The 14,795-nt window shown below is 31.5% G+C and overlaps 1 protein-coding gene and 1 long non-coding RNA gene across 9 annotated transcripts in view; one reads left to right on the top strand and one right to left on the bottom strand.

Annotated features, from left to right (window-relative positions):
* Positions 1 to 9,453, top strand: part of LOC136028374 (uncharacterized) — an 87,574-nt gene extending 78,121 nt beyond the window's left edge. For 7 of the 8 annotated variants that reach the window (XM_065706175.1, XM_065706172.1, XM_065706170.1 and 4 more), the window contains one exon: positions 953 to 9,453. In XM_065706175.1, coding sequence (XP_065562247.1) covers positions 953 to 1,259 — 307 coding nt within the window. In that variant the 3' untranslated portion in view covers positions 1,260 to 9,453. The remainder of the gene's footprint in view (positions 1 to 952) is intronic. The other variant, XR_010617820.1, reaches the window with a different exon arrangement.
* The window catches only part of LOC136028377 (uncharacterized), a 24,466-nt gene continuing 15,404 nt past the window's right edge, over positions 5,734 to 14,795 (bottom strand). The window contains exon 3 of the long non-coding RNA XR_010617822.1: positions 5,734 to 5,810. This is a non-coding gene — a long non-coding RNA (uncharacterized LOC136028377). The remainder of the gene's footprint in view (positions 5,811 to 14,795) is intronic.

The following is a 14,795-nucleotide window of genomic DNA, read 5'->3' as shown; positions in this document are numbered from 1 at the left end:
ATAATAAAATAAAATATCATATAGAATAAAATGAAACATTAAAATAAGCTAATATTTAGAATTATAAATATATAGAATAATAAATAAATATGTAGAAAACATTAATAAATAGAACAAAAGAATAGAATAAAAACGCATAGAATAAAGAACATTCAGAATAATAAAAGGAATAATCTGGAATAAAATAATAGAATAGAATAAAATAAAATATATTTAGAATAAAAGAAAAGAAGAAAAAATACATGGGTGCCTTAAAAATCTCCAGGAAATCCAATTCTATAGTCCGAAACTTGATAACTCTTTTCGGAGCAAAATAATAATATTAAATATAATATAAAATAATAGAATAGAATAAAATATATTTAGAATAAAAAGAAAAGAAGAATAAATACATGGGTACCTTAAAAATCACGAGGAAATCCAATTCTATCGTCCGAAACTTGATAACTCTTTTTGGAGCAAAGTAATAATATTAAAAATAATATTGAATAAAATAACAGAATAGAATTAAATAAAATAAATTTAGAATAAAAAGAAAAGAAGTAAAAATCCATGGGTACCTTAAAAATCTCCAGGAAATTCAATTTGTTTTGTCCAAAACTTGGTAACTCTTTTTGGAGCAGATATATTGTACGACAAATTATATAGTTTTTTCAGAGTTTACTTATATAATTGTTTACATCATAGTTTAATTTCAATTAATTAAAATATAATTTTTATTTTAACTTATGTGTAGGATATATAGGATATGTTATTTTACAATGCAGAATCAAATTATAATTTTTTATAACATTCAATTCTAATTAATAGTTAAATAGTTTAGATAAGAGTTTAATCAGAATATAATAATTAATTATTTAGCTCTCCGCAATGTGGACTCATTTCGTCTGATATATTGTACGCCAAATTATATACTTCTTTCAGAGTTTAAACTTAATAATTTATTGTTTAGCTCTCCACAACGTCCACACATTCCGTCATGGACCCCTGGTCGAAGCCCGGTGAAGCTTTACGAATGCGTAGTTTGCCACCTTATATTCAGCAGCAACCTCGTTTTGCTTCAACATGTGCATAGCTGGCATTCAAGAGTGTTTTTTAAGCCCCGTTTTGGTTGCACATATTGTGGAGCAAAGTTTTTCAAGAACAAGTTTTTGCTTAAACATGTCCAGCGTTGTCATACAATCAAGTCGGTTATGAATTTGTCTGTTTTAACACCGAAAGCGGTGAAATGTAAATTAGATTTTAGTGGTGCTTTCTAGTTAATGGCTCGGGGACAGGGCCGGAGAAAAGCAAATATAGATCTCACTCGTTGAGATCATGTTGCCAACCTCTGTTTATCTTTTGCGTAATTTTCAAAAAATTGAACCGACCCAAATAAAGTTTGAAAATTATATTTAAATAGACTCTTTCGGGCAAACATCCTCCCTTATTCCCTCATAAAAATGTAGTAGAAAAGTCAGCTTGTGAGAATTCTTAATAAGTTTCTAAGTTTTTCAAGTAGATGTGTTCGGTGTCGATTAATTTATCTTTTTATAAAAATTAGCTTTTGCATAATTCTCAAAAAGTTAAACCCACCCAAACGAAATTCAAAAATTGAATTTAAATAGACACTTTCGGGCTTACATTCTCCCTTATTCCCCCCTAAAAATGCAGTAGAAAGTCACCTTTTGAGAATTCTAAATAATTTTTTAAGTTTTTCAAGTAGACGTGTTTGGTGTCGTAATTTATCTTTTTATATAAATTATCTTTTGCATAATTTTCAAAAAATTAAAATTTCAGAAAAAATAAACCCACCAAACGAAAGTCGAAAATCATATTTATGTTGGTTCTTTCGGACATACATCCCCCTTCTTCCCCCATAAAAGTGTAGTGTAAAAGCCAGTTTAGAGAATTCGAAGTTTTTTTTTTGTTTAAGACAAAATATTCACAATTTACCATACGTTTTACAAGTTGACTTATTTGGTGTCGATTAAATTATCTTTTATCTCTTTAAATGAACTTTTTTTTTATTCTTCCATTAAGGCGCATATGGGCACATAGCCAATTTTGCTATTGGCTCATAGCCAAGCTTCAAAGAAGCGCCATAAAATCTGGAAACGAGTCACTTTTGTCCCGTCAGTTTAGAATTAGATTAGACGATAAATAAAGAATCGGAAACTGCATATAACGACATGTCTTAAATCTAGGGGGAAAAAGGGGAAATTCGGTGTCGTAAAGCTTACTCTAAGGGAATGTTTTACTTAGCATTGATAGTTTATATCAATATCTCCTATACCATGTGAAAAAGAGATTTTTTTCAAATTTTTTGTTAGATGGTTACTAATTTATGTGGCAAACCGAAATATTTGATTCAAAATAAACCAAAATTCATTCACTTATATAGTTAAACCCAAAATTAACCAGAAAAAACTAAATTGGTTTCATTGTAGAATTTTATTTGAAATAATATTCATTGTAAAACAAATAGATACAATTCCAGAGATAAAAAACTACTTTCATGACACTAAAAGATAATATTAATGACAATAATAAATTTTAATTAATGATAAAAATAATAAATAACGATATTAATTAAAGTAATAAAAAATAATATTTCAAATATAGTTAATACCATCTTTTTCAGTAAAAAGGAAACAGATCTAAAAAGGAAAGGAAAGTAAACGGAAAGGAAACGGGTTTAAGATCCCAAAGACAATTGTTTTAATTGCTTGAGTGGAGACTTAGACAACCTATTTTTTTCTGAGACTTTTTTTAAAGATAAATTAAAAAAAAATCAAAAAAATCGGGAATTCAATTTTTAATGAAAAATCTTTTTGGTATATACAGTTTTCGGCACAAAAAAGAAGAAGGAAAACGTGGATGAAAAATCTGGACAAATAATAGGAAGAATTAGCTTTTTAAAGGTTCAGCAGGTTGTTAATTTTCAGACTGAAAAGTGCGGCCAAATTATACTAACTAAAGATTTGAGACCATCCTATGAGCTTGAGAACCAGTTTCTGAAGTAGATGGTTCTGAGCCATTAGAATAATCATCTTCAGCATCAGACAATCTACATAGACAAAATAACACTTAAACCAGTAGTGTACAGGTTACAACAATTTTAACCTTCAAATGATCAGCATCTGGGTAATTACTCTTGGAAGTGAGGTTTATCCGGAAACCTAAGATGAATGGATATCAATACTCAAAATATTGATGAACTAAAAAGTGTTGCTGAAACCGATGCTGAATGTTGAAACTTTTGAAATTTTGGCTGATTGCTGAAGCTATTGAAATTGTGGCTGAATGCTGAAACTGTTCCTGAAAAGTCACTGATTACTAAAAGTGCTGCTGACCTGTTGCTGAATTGTTCAAACTGGTAATGAATGCTGAAACTGTTGCTGAACTATTGAAAATGTTGCTGAATAATAACTTTTGAAACTATTGCTGAATGCTGAAACTGCCAATGATCATATCTGTGCATGGAGTGATCTTATATTGACTACATAGTAGGCAGGACTAGGTTTGTATGCCAAATGTAGGCTTGGCGTAAAAAAAAAGAAAAAAAATCTTGGAAAGAAGGTATCTAGCATTGTTAATTTCATGAAAATACCAGCTTTGACCTCACTCTTCTCTCTCAATCTTGCAACAGTACCAGATATTTTCTACCTCACTCGGCATCTGAAATTTAGATACTATACAGGAATCTGTTTAAATGTAAGCTTCTCCGACTCGCGGAAACTGAGCTCGCAGAGTCATACCACTGACCCCACCCCACGCAGAAGGATTAGCTAACCGAGACTCGAACGGAATCAGTATCTAGTTGATGAAACTACTGCTGTATGCTGGAACTGTCGCTGAGTGCTGAAACTGTTAGCGAACTGCTGCTGAATGCTGAAATCTGTACTTTGAAAATGTTTCTGAACTGTTGAAATTGTTGCTGGTTTTGTCTGTACATGGAGGGATTTTTTACTGATAATACATCAGCCTCGATTAGGTTAGTATACACAATGTAGGCTTAGTTAAAAAAAAACAAACAAATATTAGCCTACACCAAGAGTCGAACCTTTTGACTTAGTTTTTGAACGAATAAAACCTATCTTAGGAGGCTTGGACATATCCTTCGAGTGGAAATACTGAACACCTTGAATAGTTCAAATAAATAGCCACATTGTCGTGAAAGAATGTCTTGGATTTGGCTAGGCGAACAATGATTTATAACTTTGGGAATTTCCTAAAATATGGACAAATCGGCAGCTTTGAATAGCCTGAAAGACAGGAGAAACGTAAGGCCTTCGGTGGCTTAGAGTACCAAGGACATCAGAATTAAAACGTTTCTCGTCCTTTGGACCTATATTAGGTCTATTTAATAGTGAAAATCGATAATATTTCAAAATGTCTATTTTGGGCGTTTTAAAACTATGAAATTTTTAGGCAAGTATCACACCATGGGCAGTATTGCCAGGATGAACCGTTAAAAATAATAGCAAAACTATAAATTTTGCTCTTATTTGCTAATTATGACATTCTGTCTAGTATGGTTTTTTATTTTAACCTCAAGTTACTGATTTATGTGGTAAACTGAAATATTTGATTCAAAAAAAAAAAAAATCAGTCCCTTATGTAATTAACCTTAAAATTAGCCAGTAAAAATTAAATTGGTTTCAGTGTAGAATTTTATTTGAAATAATATTCAGTGTAAAACAAATATATACAAATCCAAAGGTAAAAAAAAAATTGCTTTCATGGTATTAAAAAATAATATTAATATTAATTAATTGTTAACAACTTTATAATTGTCAACAACTTTATAATTATGAACAACTTTGTAATTGTTAACAACTTTGTAATTGTAAACAACTTTGGAATTGTAAACAACTTTATAATTGTTAACAACCTTATAATTGTTAACAACTTTGTAATTGTTACCAACTTTATAATTGTTAACAACTTAACAATTGTTACCAACTTAATGATTGTTATTTAGTTAGGCTTTAAATTTTGCAATGTGTTCTACAATTTGCGTTCTTCTTCTTGCCCAAGATCACACATGTCTAGTCTTATAGTAACTTGTGTTTTACCAGTTTTGATGTTATAGATGCCGTATATCTACTTGATATTAAAAAAAAATAATAATATGCTTTTGTGATAGGGAAATTCGTACTTTTCTGTTGTGTTGTGCACTGTATTAAATGTTCCATGTTTTAGGGGTTGTGTACTGTTTTAGACACTTTTAGATGGTTTAGTCCATTGATTAATGATGATTGCTTGATAAAACCGTTGCTCGTGTGGGAGTTGGGCCAAGATTCCAGGAACTACCAACCCTGGACCAACTGGTATACCTAGTGATCTTTTCATGGCTTTTTATTGTAGTCTTAACCATTCCATTTAAATCAACTAACATGGACTAATTATTAAATACAGGATATATTTTACACGGTAAAAAAATAAGTTTGCATACCTTTTTTTCATCGTATACGATATATACTTTGTTTGATTATTATTCTAAATTGATTGTTTGATTTCTGATTACAAAAATGCCCTATTTCCTTATTGTCATGTAGAAATGTATAAAAATGGTTGTTTTTTTTTGTTGTTGTTTATATTTTTTCTGTTGTGCAATGTACTGTTCACTAAGTTTCATTTTTGTTTTCTTTTTATTTTCCTGTTGCTAAAATTTTCAATCTGGCGTTGACATGCTGAATTTCTAATTGTTAAATTCCCTTTCATTTGAATTGTATTAATCGTTATTACAACAAAAAAACAGTAAACAACTTAATCATTTTCCCAGCAGCCGTAGAAGAAGAAACAAGTCTCTTGAGGACGAACTACTGCAAAAATCAATATCTATAAATTCAACTAAATAACTCTAATAAAAAATATATACATATATATTATAAAAAATAAAATAAGTATCACAAATAAATCTCCCGTCAAAAAAAAAAAAAAAACGAAGACCAAACAAACTATGATTCCCCTCCCATTAAATACTTCCTTGACCTTTTTTTAAATTGCTGTAGATGTTCAGCGGCCTTAATACTCGCCAAAAGTACATCCCAAACACGCGGTCCGAAGTTGCGAATCGTAAATCGTGCCCGAGTACTCTGTCTTTGCTCATTCATAAGGTTATCCACATTTGTATCTGGGCATATATCATTTTATCATTTATCATATCATTTTCTCTGGAGAGAAAATATCTGGGCGTATATCATTTCGACATTGATGTACAAAAATTGCAGCCTGATAACCCCTGAGCTGTCCAAAATTCACCACCCTTAAGTTTCTATAACACGTCTCTGTATCTTTATTTCTTTTTTTCCTTTTTCTATCTTTATTTCTTTTTTAATGTTTTTTTTTCCATAGTACCCAATATGTATTTGAAGGTGACTCGGGTAAAAAAAAAATCATTTTAATTGTTAATTCTCGATAGTTAGAGAAATATCCTATCGGTATCGATATCAGGAAAACTGGTCTGTACATTAAGTATCGGTATGGATATCAGGAAAATTGGTCTATACGTAAAGAGTTCTATACCTGCGGGGTAGTAGAACTGCTGGGCTATAATTAATTATCCAGATATTTCACTGAAAACTTGCGGTAGTTCTGCTGTCTAGTATGTCTCATGATCTTTGTGAAACCGGATTTGTCACAGAAGTGTCTTGTCTTGTTTGTATTAAAGATCCCTGTCGGTGAAAATTTTAAAAGAACAACTTACATCCTGATAATCTCTGACCCGTCCAACATTCATCACTCTTAAATTTCTATAGTCTCTGTATCTTTTTTTCTTTTTCCCGTCTTTATTTCTTTTTATTGTTTTTTATTTATTTGTTGTTTTTTTTTCCGAAGTACCCAAGATGTTTTTGAAGGTGACTCGGGCAAAAAAAATTATCATTTTAATTGTTAATTCTCGATAGTTAGAGAAATATCCTATTTTCTATGGTTAAAGAAGAGACCTAAGTGCATACATTTTACCATGTCTATCGGTATAGATATAAGGAAAATTGGTCTATACATAAAGAGTTCTATATCTGGGGTTTAGTAGAACTGCTGGGCTATAACTAAGTATCCAAATATTTCACTGAAAACTTGTGATAGTACAGATGTCTAGTGTGTGTCAAGATCCTTGTGAAACCGGAGTTGCCACGGAAGTGTCACGGAAGTGTTTGTGTTAAAGATCCTAGCAATTCAGCTGTAATTCTATCATTTCAGCTAATGAAATAAGTCAAAAATCAAAAGAAGTGTGAATTTTATGTTTGGATATATATCTTTTCGTATCTTTGCGTTTTTTGTTTTGCTATGTTTTTTTCTTAAGCAAATACCATTTGTTTTAAGTACTGCGCGTGTTTTTGAAAGGGACTTTGGTAAAAATTCAAGTTGATAGTGCTGAACGATTAAGAGACATATTCTATTTTAAAACAGTTTGTGGGAGCCAACTGTAAGTAAGGAGTGACTCCGTCCAATAGTAACCGAAATTCTAAGAAACAGAATTTTGATATCAATCGATACATCAAAATAATTGGATTTTTTTATGTTAATTCGAATTATATAAGATTAACTAAGTTTAAGGTTACCTATTAAAAGCTACTAGCCTGAAAAAATTTGCCTAATATGCGACAAAGGGGGAAAACATCCCCCAAAATTCTCATCTTTAAAAATGTGGAGTTTTTTTTAGTTTTTGCCAGAAGAAAGATCGCCGATACGTGTTTGTTCTTTTTTTGCTTTTCTTTGTTCTTCCCATAGGTGATTGCATAAAACCGAAGGTTTTAAAAGATCGGAAAAGGGCTCATTTTATAGCAAACTGAAAGTTCTAGTGCCCTTTTTAAGTGTCCAAAAATCGGATGGAACTAGCCCCCCTTCCACACTCTGTTTTGTCCAAAATAGTCTGATCAAACTGTTGAGATATCCATTTTGTTCAGTATAGTTGAAAGGTTCAATAACTATGCCTTTAGGGATAGTCTGACCCCTCATAGGCCCCGGGGGAAGGGCTGCAAGCTATGGAATTTTCCCATTATTTACATATAGTATTTATTATTACGAAGTATAAAGACATTTTTCAGAGGGGGGGGGTTTCCGGGGAAAGATTTTCCACGCAGGGGTGTCCCAATATGTCATAAAAAAAACGATCAGGAATTAAATTAAAAATATTTTTTTTTCAAATGATAATGCGCTAAGGAGAATTTTTCACACGGAATCGTGGATTTCCTGGATTTCTGGATTCGGAGGTGAATTTCCTGGGATTATTTGAAATGCGATCAGATATTAAGTAAAAAGACTTATTCTACTGAAAGTAAGGAGCTACATTAAAACTTAAAATAAAAGAAGTTATTCCGTACAGGAGGGGGATCGCCCCCTGCTCAATACCCCACTCTTTACGGTAAGGTTTTTACTACTTTAAAAAAAGCTTCAGATTCTAATCATACGGTCCTTGCGTTCCAGGAGTCGCTGCTAAAGAATTGGAACACAGAGTCAAACTTTAGCGTAAAGAGTGAAATTCATTTTATATAGGGTAAATATATTTGCAGTTTTTTCGCGTCGCAACTGCGATTTTCCCAGCATTTTTATGTTTTTTTTATTATTATTGTTATAAATAAAGGCAATGTCGCAATTGTGTTATTTTTGCAAATTGCTGCAAGCAGCAATTAAGGGTATCGAAAGTTTTTCGAAAAAGCTGTTTGTTCGAGTTTTGCTCGCCCCTGCAAATCTTTGCGATCGATATAAGTTTACTTGAATTTACTAAGTCTCGGGTTCACTATTTAAATTATTTCGAAAATGGTATAAAAAAAATACAATCAAGTTTTTTAAGGCGTTATAGACTCTGTATTTTATGCTGGATATGAATTTATAAGTTGGGAATCATGGTAATCTACACTGATTAAAATATGTATAAACAAAATTTATTGTTATTACAAGGAAATTCTAGTGTTTTCAGTAAAATAAACCCAACACCACATTGACTAAAGCATAATTTAATATAAATATATATATATATATATATATATATATATATATATATATATATATATATATATATATATATATATATATGTATATATATTAAATTATGCTTTCAGCTTTGAAACAACCAATTGACCCAAATTTTAACGTTTTAAAATTAGTTTGATGGAGCCTCAAGTTTCTAGTAGTCAACTCTCACCCCTTTCTTCCTCGAAAAAGCTTGCTAAAAATTTGATCCGTACCTGAAAAAATATAAAATAATTGTTGAATGTATTTTCTTTAAATACTTTTACATTCCACGAACTTTAGAATTTGAAAAAAAATCCGCCATTATTTTTCTCTTTTCATTTGATTTGTTTTCTATGAGGTATGTTTGACAAGCAACTATCCTATAATTCGTAGATTATTCACTTTTAAAATTTTATGATTTTGTTTTGTATGTATTTTCTGTTTGTTTTGTTTAAGGGACCCATATTGTTGAAAATAAAATTATAGACGTAAATATATATTTACAAATCACTTTTTTCGTGTCTTTAAGTTGTAATGATAGGTTGCAATAATTCAAAAAGTGATATGTAAGTTGGAAAGGTTGTTCGAAAAATGTGGTTCAATCCTGCTTTCTAGGGCTATAATGAGAGAAAGGTTGAAATGGCTAGGCCACGTTCTGCGGATGAAGGATGACAGATTATCCTTTTTGTCCGACCGTCTGGGGCTAAACGGAAAGCAGGTCGTCCTCGTCTGGGGTAGGAGGATGTCATAAATAAAGATTTAAAGGAAATGGGAACTTCCCGGGATTGAGTTGGAGGAGGAGCATGTGTAGCTGTGTTGGCCTCAGGCGGCTTGGTCCTGCGGTGAGTTATTAGTATTAGTAGTATGTGATTGTTTTTGGTATTCTTCTGGTAATATGTTACTGTTTTTGGTAGTGTTATGTGAATGTTGTGAGTGTTTGGCAATGATAGGTTGCGATAATTTAAAAAGTGTTTTGTGTGTGTTCAAAGTAAACTGAAATTTTATAGTAAGTTATAAACTTGTTAGCTAGATTTTTATTCCAGTGCCGCAACTAATTTATGCTATCTTTTACAACCTACTAAGCAATACTCATGATTTATCGCACTAGTCAAACAGTTCGTGGTAACGAACTGTAGTAAGGAGCGACCCGGCTCAATAGTAACCAAAACTCTAAAAAATTGAGTTCTGATATCAATAGCTACATCAAAAGAATTGCATTTTAATGCTGATTTTAAATATATAAGTTTCATCAAGTTTAGTCTTACCCATCAAAAGTTATGAGCCTGAGAAAATTTGCTTTATTTAAGAAAATAGGGGGAAACACCCCCTAAAAGTCTTAGAATCTTAACGAAAATCACACCATCAGATTCAGCGTGTCAGAGAACCCTACTGTAGAAGTTTCAAGCTCCTATCTACAAAAATGTGGAATTTTGTATTTTTTGCCAGAAGACAAATCACGGGTGTGTTTATTTGTTTTTTTTTCTTTTTCCCAGGGGTCATCGTATCGACCAAGTGGTCCTAGAATGTCGCAAGAGGGCTCATTCTAACGGAAATGAAAAGTTCTAGTGCCCTTTTTAAGTGACCAAAAAAATTGGAGGGCATCTAGGCCCCCTCCCACGCTCATTTTTTTCCCAAAGTCAACGGATCAAAATATTGCGATAGCCATTTTGTTCAACATAGTCGAAAACCATAATAACTATGTATTTGGGGATGATTTACTCCCCTACAATCCCTGGGAGAGGGGCTGCAAGTTACAAACTTTGACCAGTGTTTACATATAGTAATGGTTATTGGGAAGTGTACAGTCGTTTTCAGGGGGATTTTATTTTGTTTGGGGGGTGGGGCTGAGGGGAGGGGGCTATGTTGGAGGATCTTTCCTTGGAGGAATCTGTCATGGGGGAAGAAAAATTCAAGGAAAAGGGCGCATGATTTTCTAGCATTACTATAAGAAAACAATGAAAAATAAACATGAAAACTTTTTTTCAAATGAAAGGTAGGAGTAGCATTGAAACTTAAAACGAACAGAGATTATTACGCATATGAGGGGTTCTAAAAATACTTTAGCATAAAGAGCGAGGTATTTAGGAGGAGATAAATACCTGGCTCTTTATGCTAAAGTATTTTTAGTAATTTCAACTATTTATTCTACGGCCTTTCTGATTCAGGGGTCATTTTTAAAGAATTGGGACAAAACTTAAGATTTAGTTTATAGAGCGAGGCGTAACGAGGTATTAACGAGAATAGTTTATTAACGAATAAAACATTCGTTAAAAATTAAAAGTTCTAGTTGCCTTTTTAAGCAACCGAAAAATTGGAGGGCAACTAGGCCTCCTTCTCCACCCCTTATTTCTCAAAATCGTCTGATCAAAACTAAGAGAGAGCCATTTATCCAAAAAAAAGAATTAATATACAAATTTCATTTTAATAATATATGTGGGGAGAGCCAAAACCAAACATGCATTAATTCAAAAACGTTCAGAAATTAAATAAAAAAACTAATTTTTTTAGCTGAAAGTAAGGAGCGACATTAAAACTTAAAACGAACAGAAATTACTCCGTATATAAAATGGGTTGTCTCCTCCGCAATCCCTCGCTCTTTACGCTAAAGCTTTTAATTGTTTTAAAAAGTAGAATTGTGGCAAAGAGTCAAACTTTAGCGTAAAGAGCGAGGGATTGCGGAGGAGACAACCCATTTTATATACGGAGTAATTACTGTTCGTTTTAAGTTTTAATGTCGCTCCTTACTTTCAGCTAAAAAAAACAGTTTTTTTTTATTTAATAAAAAAAAAGGAACGAATGAATTAATGAATGAACTCTCTTTTATAATTTTCTTCCATGTTTACATGAACATGAAATATAACACGTTTGAATAAACTGCAGTTGATAAGTTAGAAAAAATGCGATTACAAGAAAAATTAAATTAAAAAAAATTGAAAAAGAAAATTTATTGTCAAGATTTAAAAAAAGCAAACAGCAGCACGTTAATGGTGAAAGAGGAAAAGAGAAAGAGAAAAAACAAGAGAAAACTGAATATTAAAATAGTAAAAAATATTTTTTGTAAAAGAAAAATCCCAAAACGAAAATAAACGTTTCTCTTATTAATAATAAAAGAACTGTTTCTGTTTTATAGTAAAGTTGAACATCTGTGTTTTTTCTTATTACAATATCGTTTATTGATTTATTTGCTCAATTTGCCCTTTTGTGAGAAGGTTCAAAGATCCTGTTTTGAGGAGAAAAATAATAATTTAACCACAGAGGCTAAAAATGGAAGTATAGACCCTTTGCATTATTTTCCGTTAGCTACTTATTGGAATTAATGTGGGATGTCAAATTGTCAAGGCTTTGTGAAAAATTGTACAAGTCCACGTGCGTCAATTTTCAGATCAGAGTATCTTTTGGCAGAAAAACAGAACTCTCAAATGGCCAAGACTTAATCCCTGTCAGCGTTGGAAAAGGAACCGCCAAGTTTTTGAAAAATTGAAGGCGTGAATTGGAACACGGACTAAAAATATTTTTCTTGTTTACTTCACATTCAGTGACCCTAAGTCTATATAGGAGTTTATAAACCTATAAATCAAATTTCGACGATAAAACAAAAATAAATTTTAAGGAAATGTTACTTTATTGAAAAGCTTTTTTTGAAACTTACTTTTTACTTTTATTTGAAAAGTTACTTTTTTATACAATGAAAAGATTTTTATGCAGAGATTCCAGATAAAAAAAGTGTTTGTTTATTGTCAACATTAAACTTTATTTTGATGTTAAGTGATATTGTCGAACAACTGAAATTTTTTATAAGAATTTGCTTTTTAAAAGCACAATTATAATAAGAGGGTGTAAAAAGACGTAGTGGGGTAAAATTACTGTAAAACTAAAACTCGGTAAGTAAAATTGGTAAAATAAGGTATTCTCCTATTATCTATATATGCCCTATATATACTATTATATACAAATGTTTATATATTTTATATATGCCCTGAGTATTTTCATGATTATTTTTCCATGAATTAAGAGCACCATAGTTATGATACAAGAAATTTACAACTGTTAAGCCGTGAAAAAAGAAAAACAGTCAGATCATCGTATTGGTTCATAATCTGGGGCCTTCTGTTTATAATAATCTGCCGGCTAGCACCAGGGAGTCTGTCACTTTATACGGGTTTAAAAATAAATTTAAAAATTTTTCTTTATCTAATAGATTTTGACACGCGGGAGGTTTTGATGTTTTTTTTTGCACTTTTTTGGGGTGGGGTGGGGGCTGAAACTGGTAAATAATATTCAATAGGACTATTTGGTTTTATTGTGTTCATGTGTGTGTGTTGTTGTTTTTATATATAAGATAGGCTAGGTGGATAATCATGAGTTGATATGTTTAGATATTTATTTATAAGATATAAATCATAACATGAATTTGCGGCACGTCCCTAGGACTTTCTTTTTGCTGCAATAAGTTATTAGTGGTGTCATTTTTTTATATTTTTATTGTGGATAAAAATTATACCTACCTATATCTCCACGGGAGGTATTATTCCCGGGGGAAGGGTAAACGCTAGTTCCCGGGGAATGACGGCATGAATTTTTCTGGGGTATGAAATATAAAATAATAATGAGGGTATTTATTTATCTGTGGCCCTCCACATGGTTGAAAATCTAGATTATTTAGTTCTTTTGAAGAGGGAACTTTAATATCTGAAGTAAATGGCTTCCCATATTCTTTTAGGAGGGGAATTGAAATTAAAAAGTCCACACATTGAGACCTTTGTTTAAATAAAAATAGTCCCCTAAACCGAATTTACAACAACTCACAATTAAATGATTGAAAAATATTTTTTCTTCGGTTTAAATTAATGTCACCTGACCACACTTTTAATGAAAATTAGGTCAGTAGATAAGCTAAGTCAATCACTAAGCAGACAATTCTTGCCCAATCTAATTGATGAATAGTCTTTAATTTATTATGGCTTGGTTTGTTTGATTCAGTCTTTTTTCTGCTCATCGCATTTTTTATTGTAGGGGGTCCAAACCTAAATTAAATCCTAAAATTTGTAAAAATTTTATTCAAACCTGTCCAAAATTAAATAAAAAAAAAACTAATTTTTTTAGCTGAAAGTAAGGAGCGACATTAAAACTTAAAACGAACAGAAATTACTCCGTATATGAAATGAGTTGTCCCCTCCGCAATCCCTCGCTCTTTACGCTAAAGCTTTTAATTGTTTTAAAAAGTAGAATTGTGGCAAAGAGTCAAACTTTAGCGTAAAGAGCGAGGGATTGCGGAGGGGACAACTCATTTCATATACGGAGTAATTTCTGTTCGTTTTAAGTTTTAATGTCGCTCCTTACTTTCAGCTAAAAAAATTAGTTTTTTTTTATTTAATTTCTGAACGTTTTTGAATTAATGCATGTTTGGTTTTGGCTCTCCGCACATAAATTATTAAAATGAAATTTGTATATTAATTCTTTTTTTGGCTAAATGGCTTTCTCTTAGTTTTGATAAGACGATTTTGAGAAATAAGGGGTGGAGAAGGAGGCCTAGTTGCCCTCCAATTTTTCGGCTACTTAAAAAGGCAACTAGAACTTTTAATTTTTAACGAACGTTTTTATTAGTAAAAAATATACGTAACTTAAGAATTAACTTACGTAACAAACTTTCATAACCTTATATTTTTATTATGTATACGAGGGGGTTTGTACCCTTGTTAATACCTCGCTCTTTACACAAAATCGTAAGTTTTGTCCCAATTCTTTAAGAATGACCCCTGAATCAGAAAGGCCGTAGAATATATAGTTGAAATTACTAAAAATACTTTAGCATAAAGAGTAAGGTATTTGTCTCCTCCTAAATACCTCGCTCT

The sequence above is a fragment of the Artemia franciscana genome, chromosome 6, assembly GCF_032884065.1.
Source record: "Artemia franciscana chromosome 6, ASM3288406v1, whole genome shotgun sequence".
Taxonomy (NCBI): domain Eukaryota; kingdom Metazoa; phylum Arthropoda; class Branchiopoda; order Anostraca; family Artemiidae; genus Artemia; species Artemia franciscana.
This window is presented reverse-complemented; position numbering and strand designations above follow the sequence as displayed.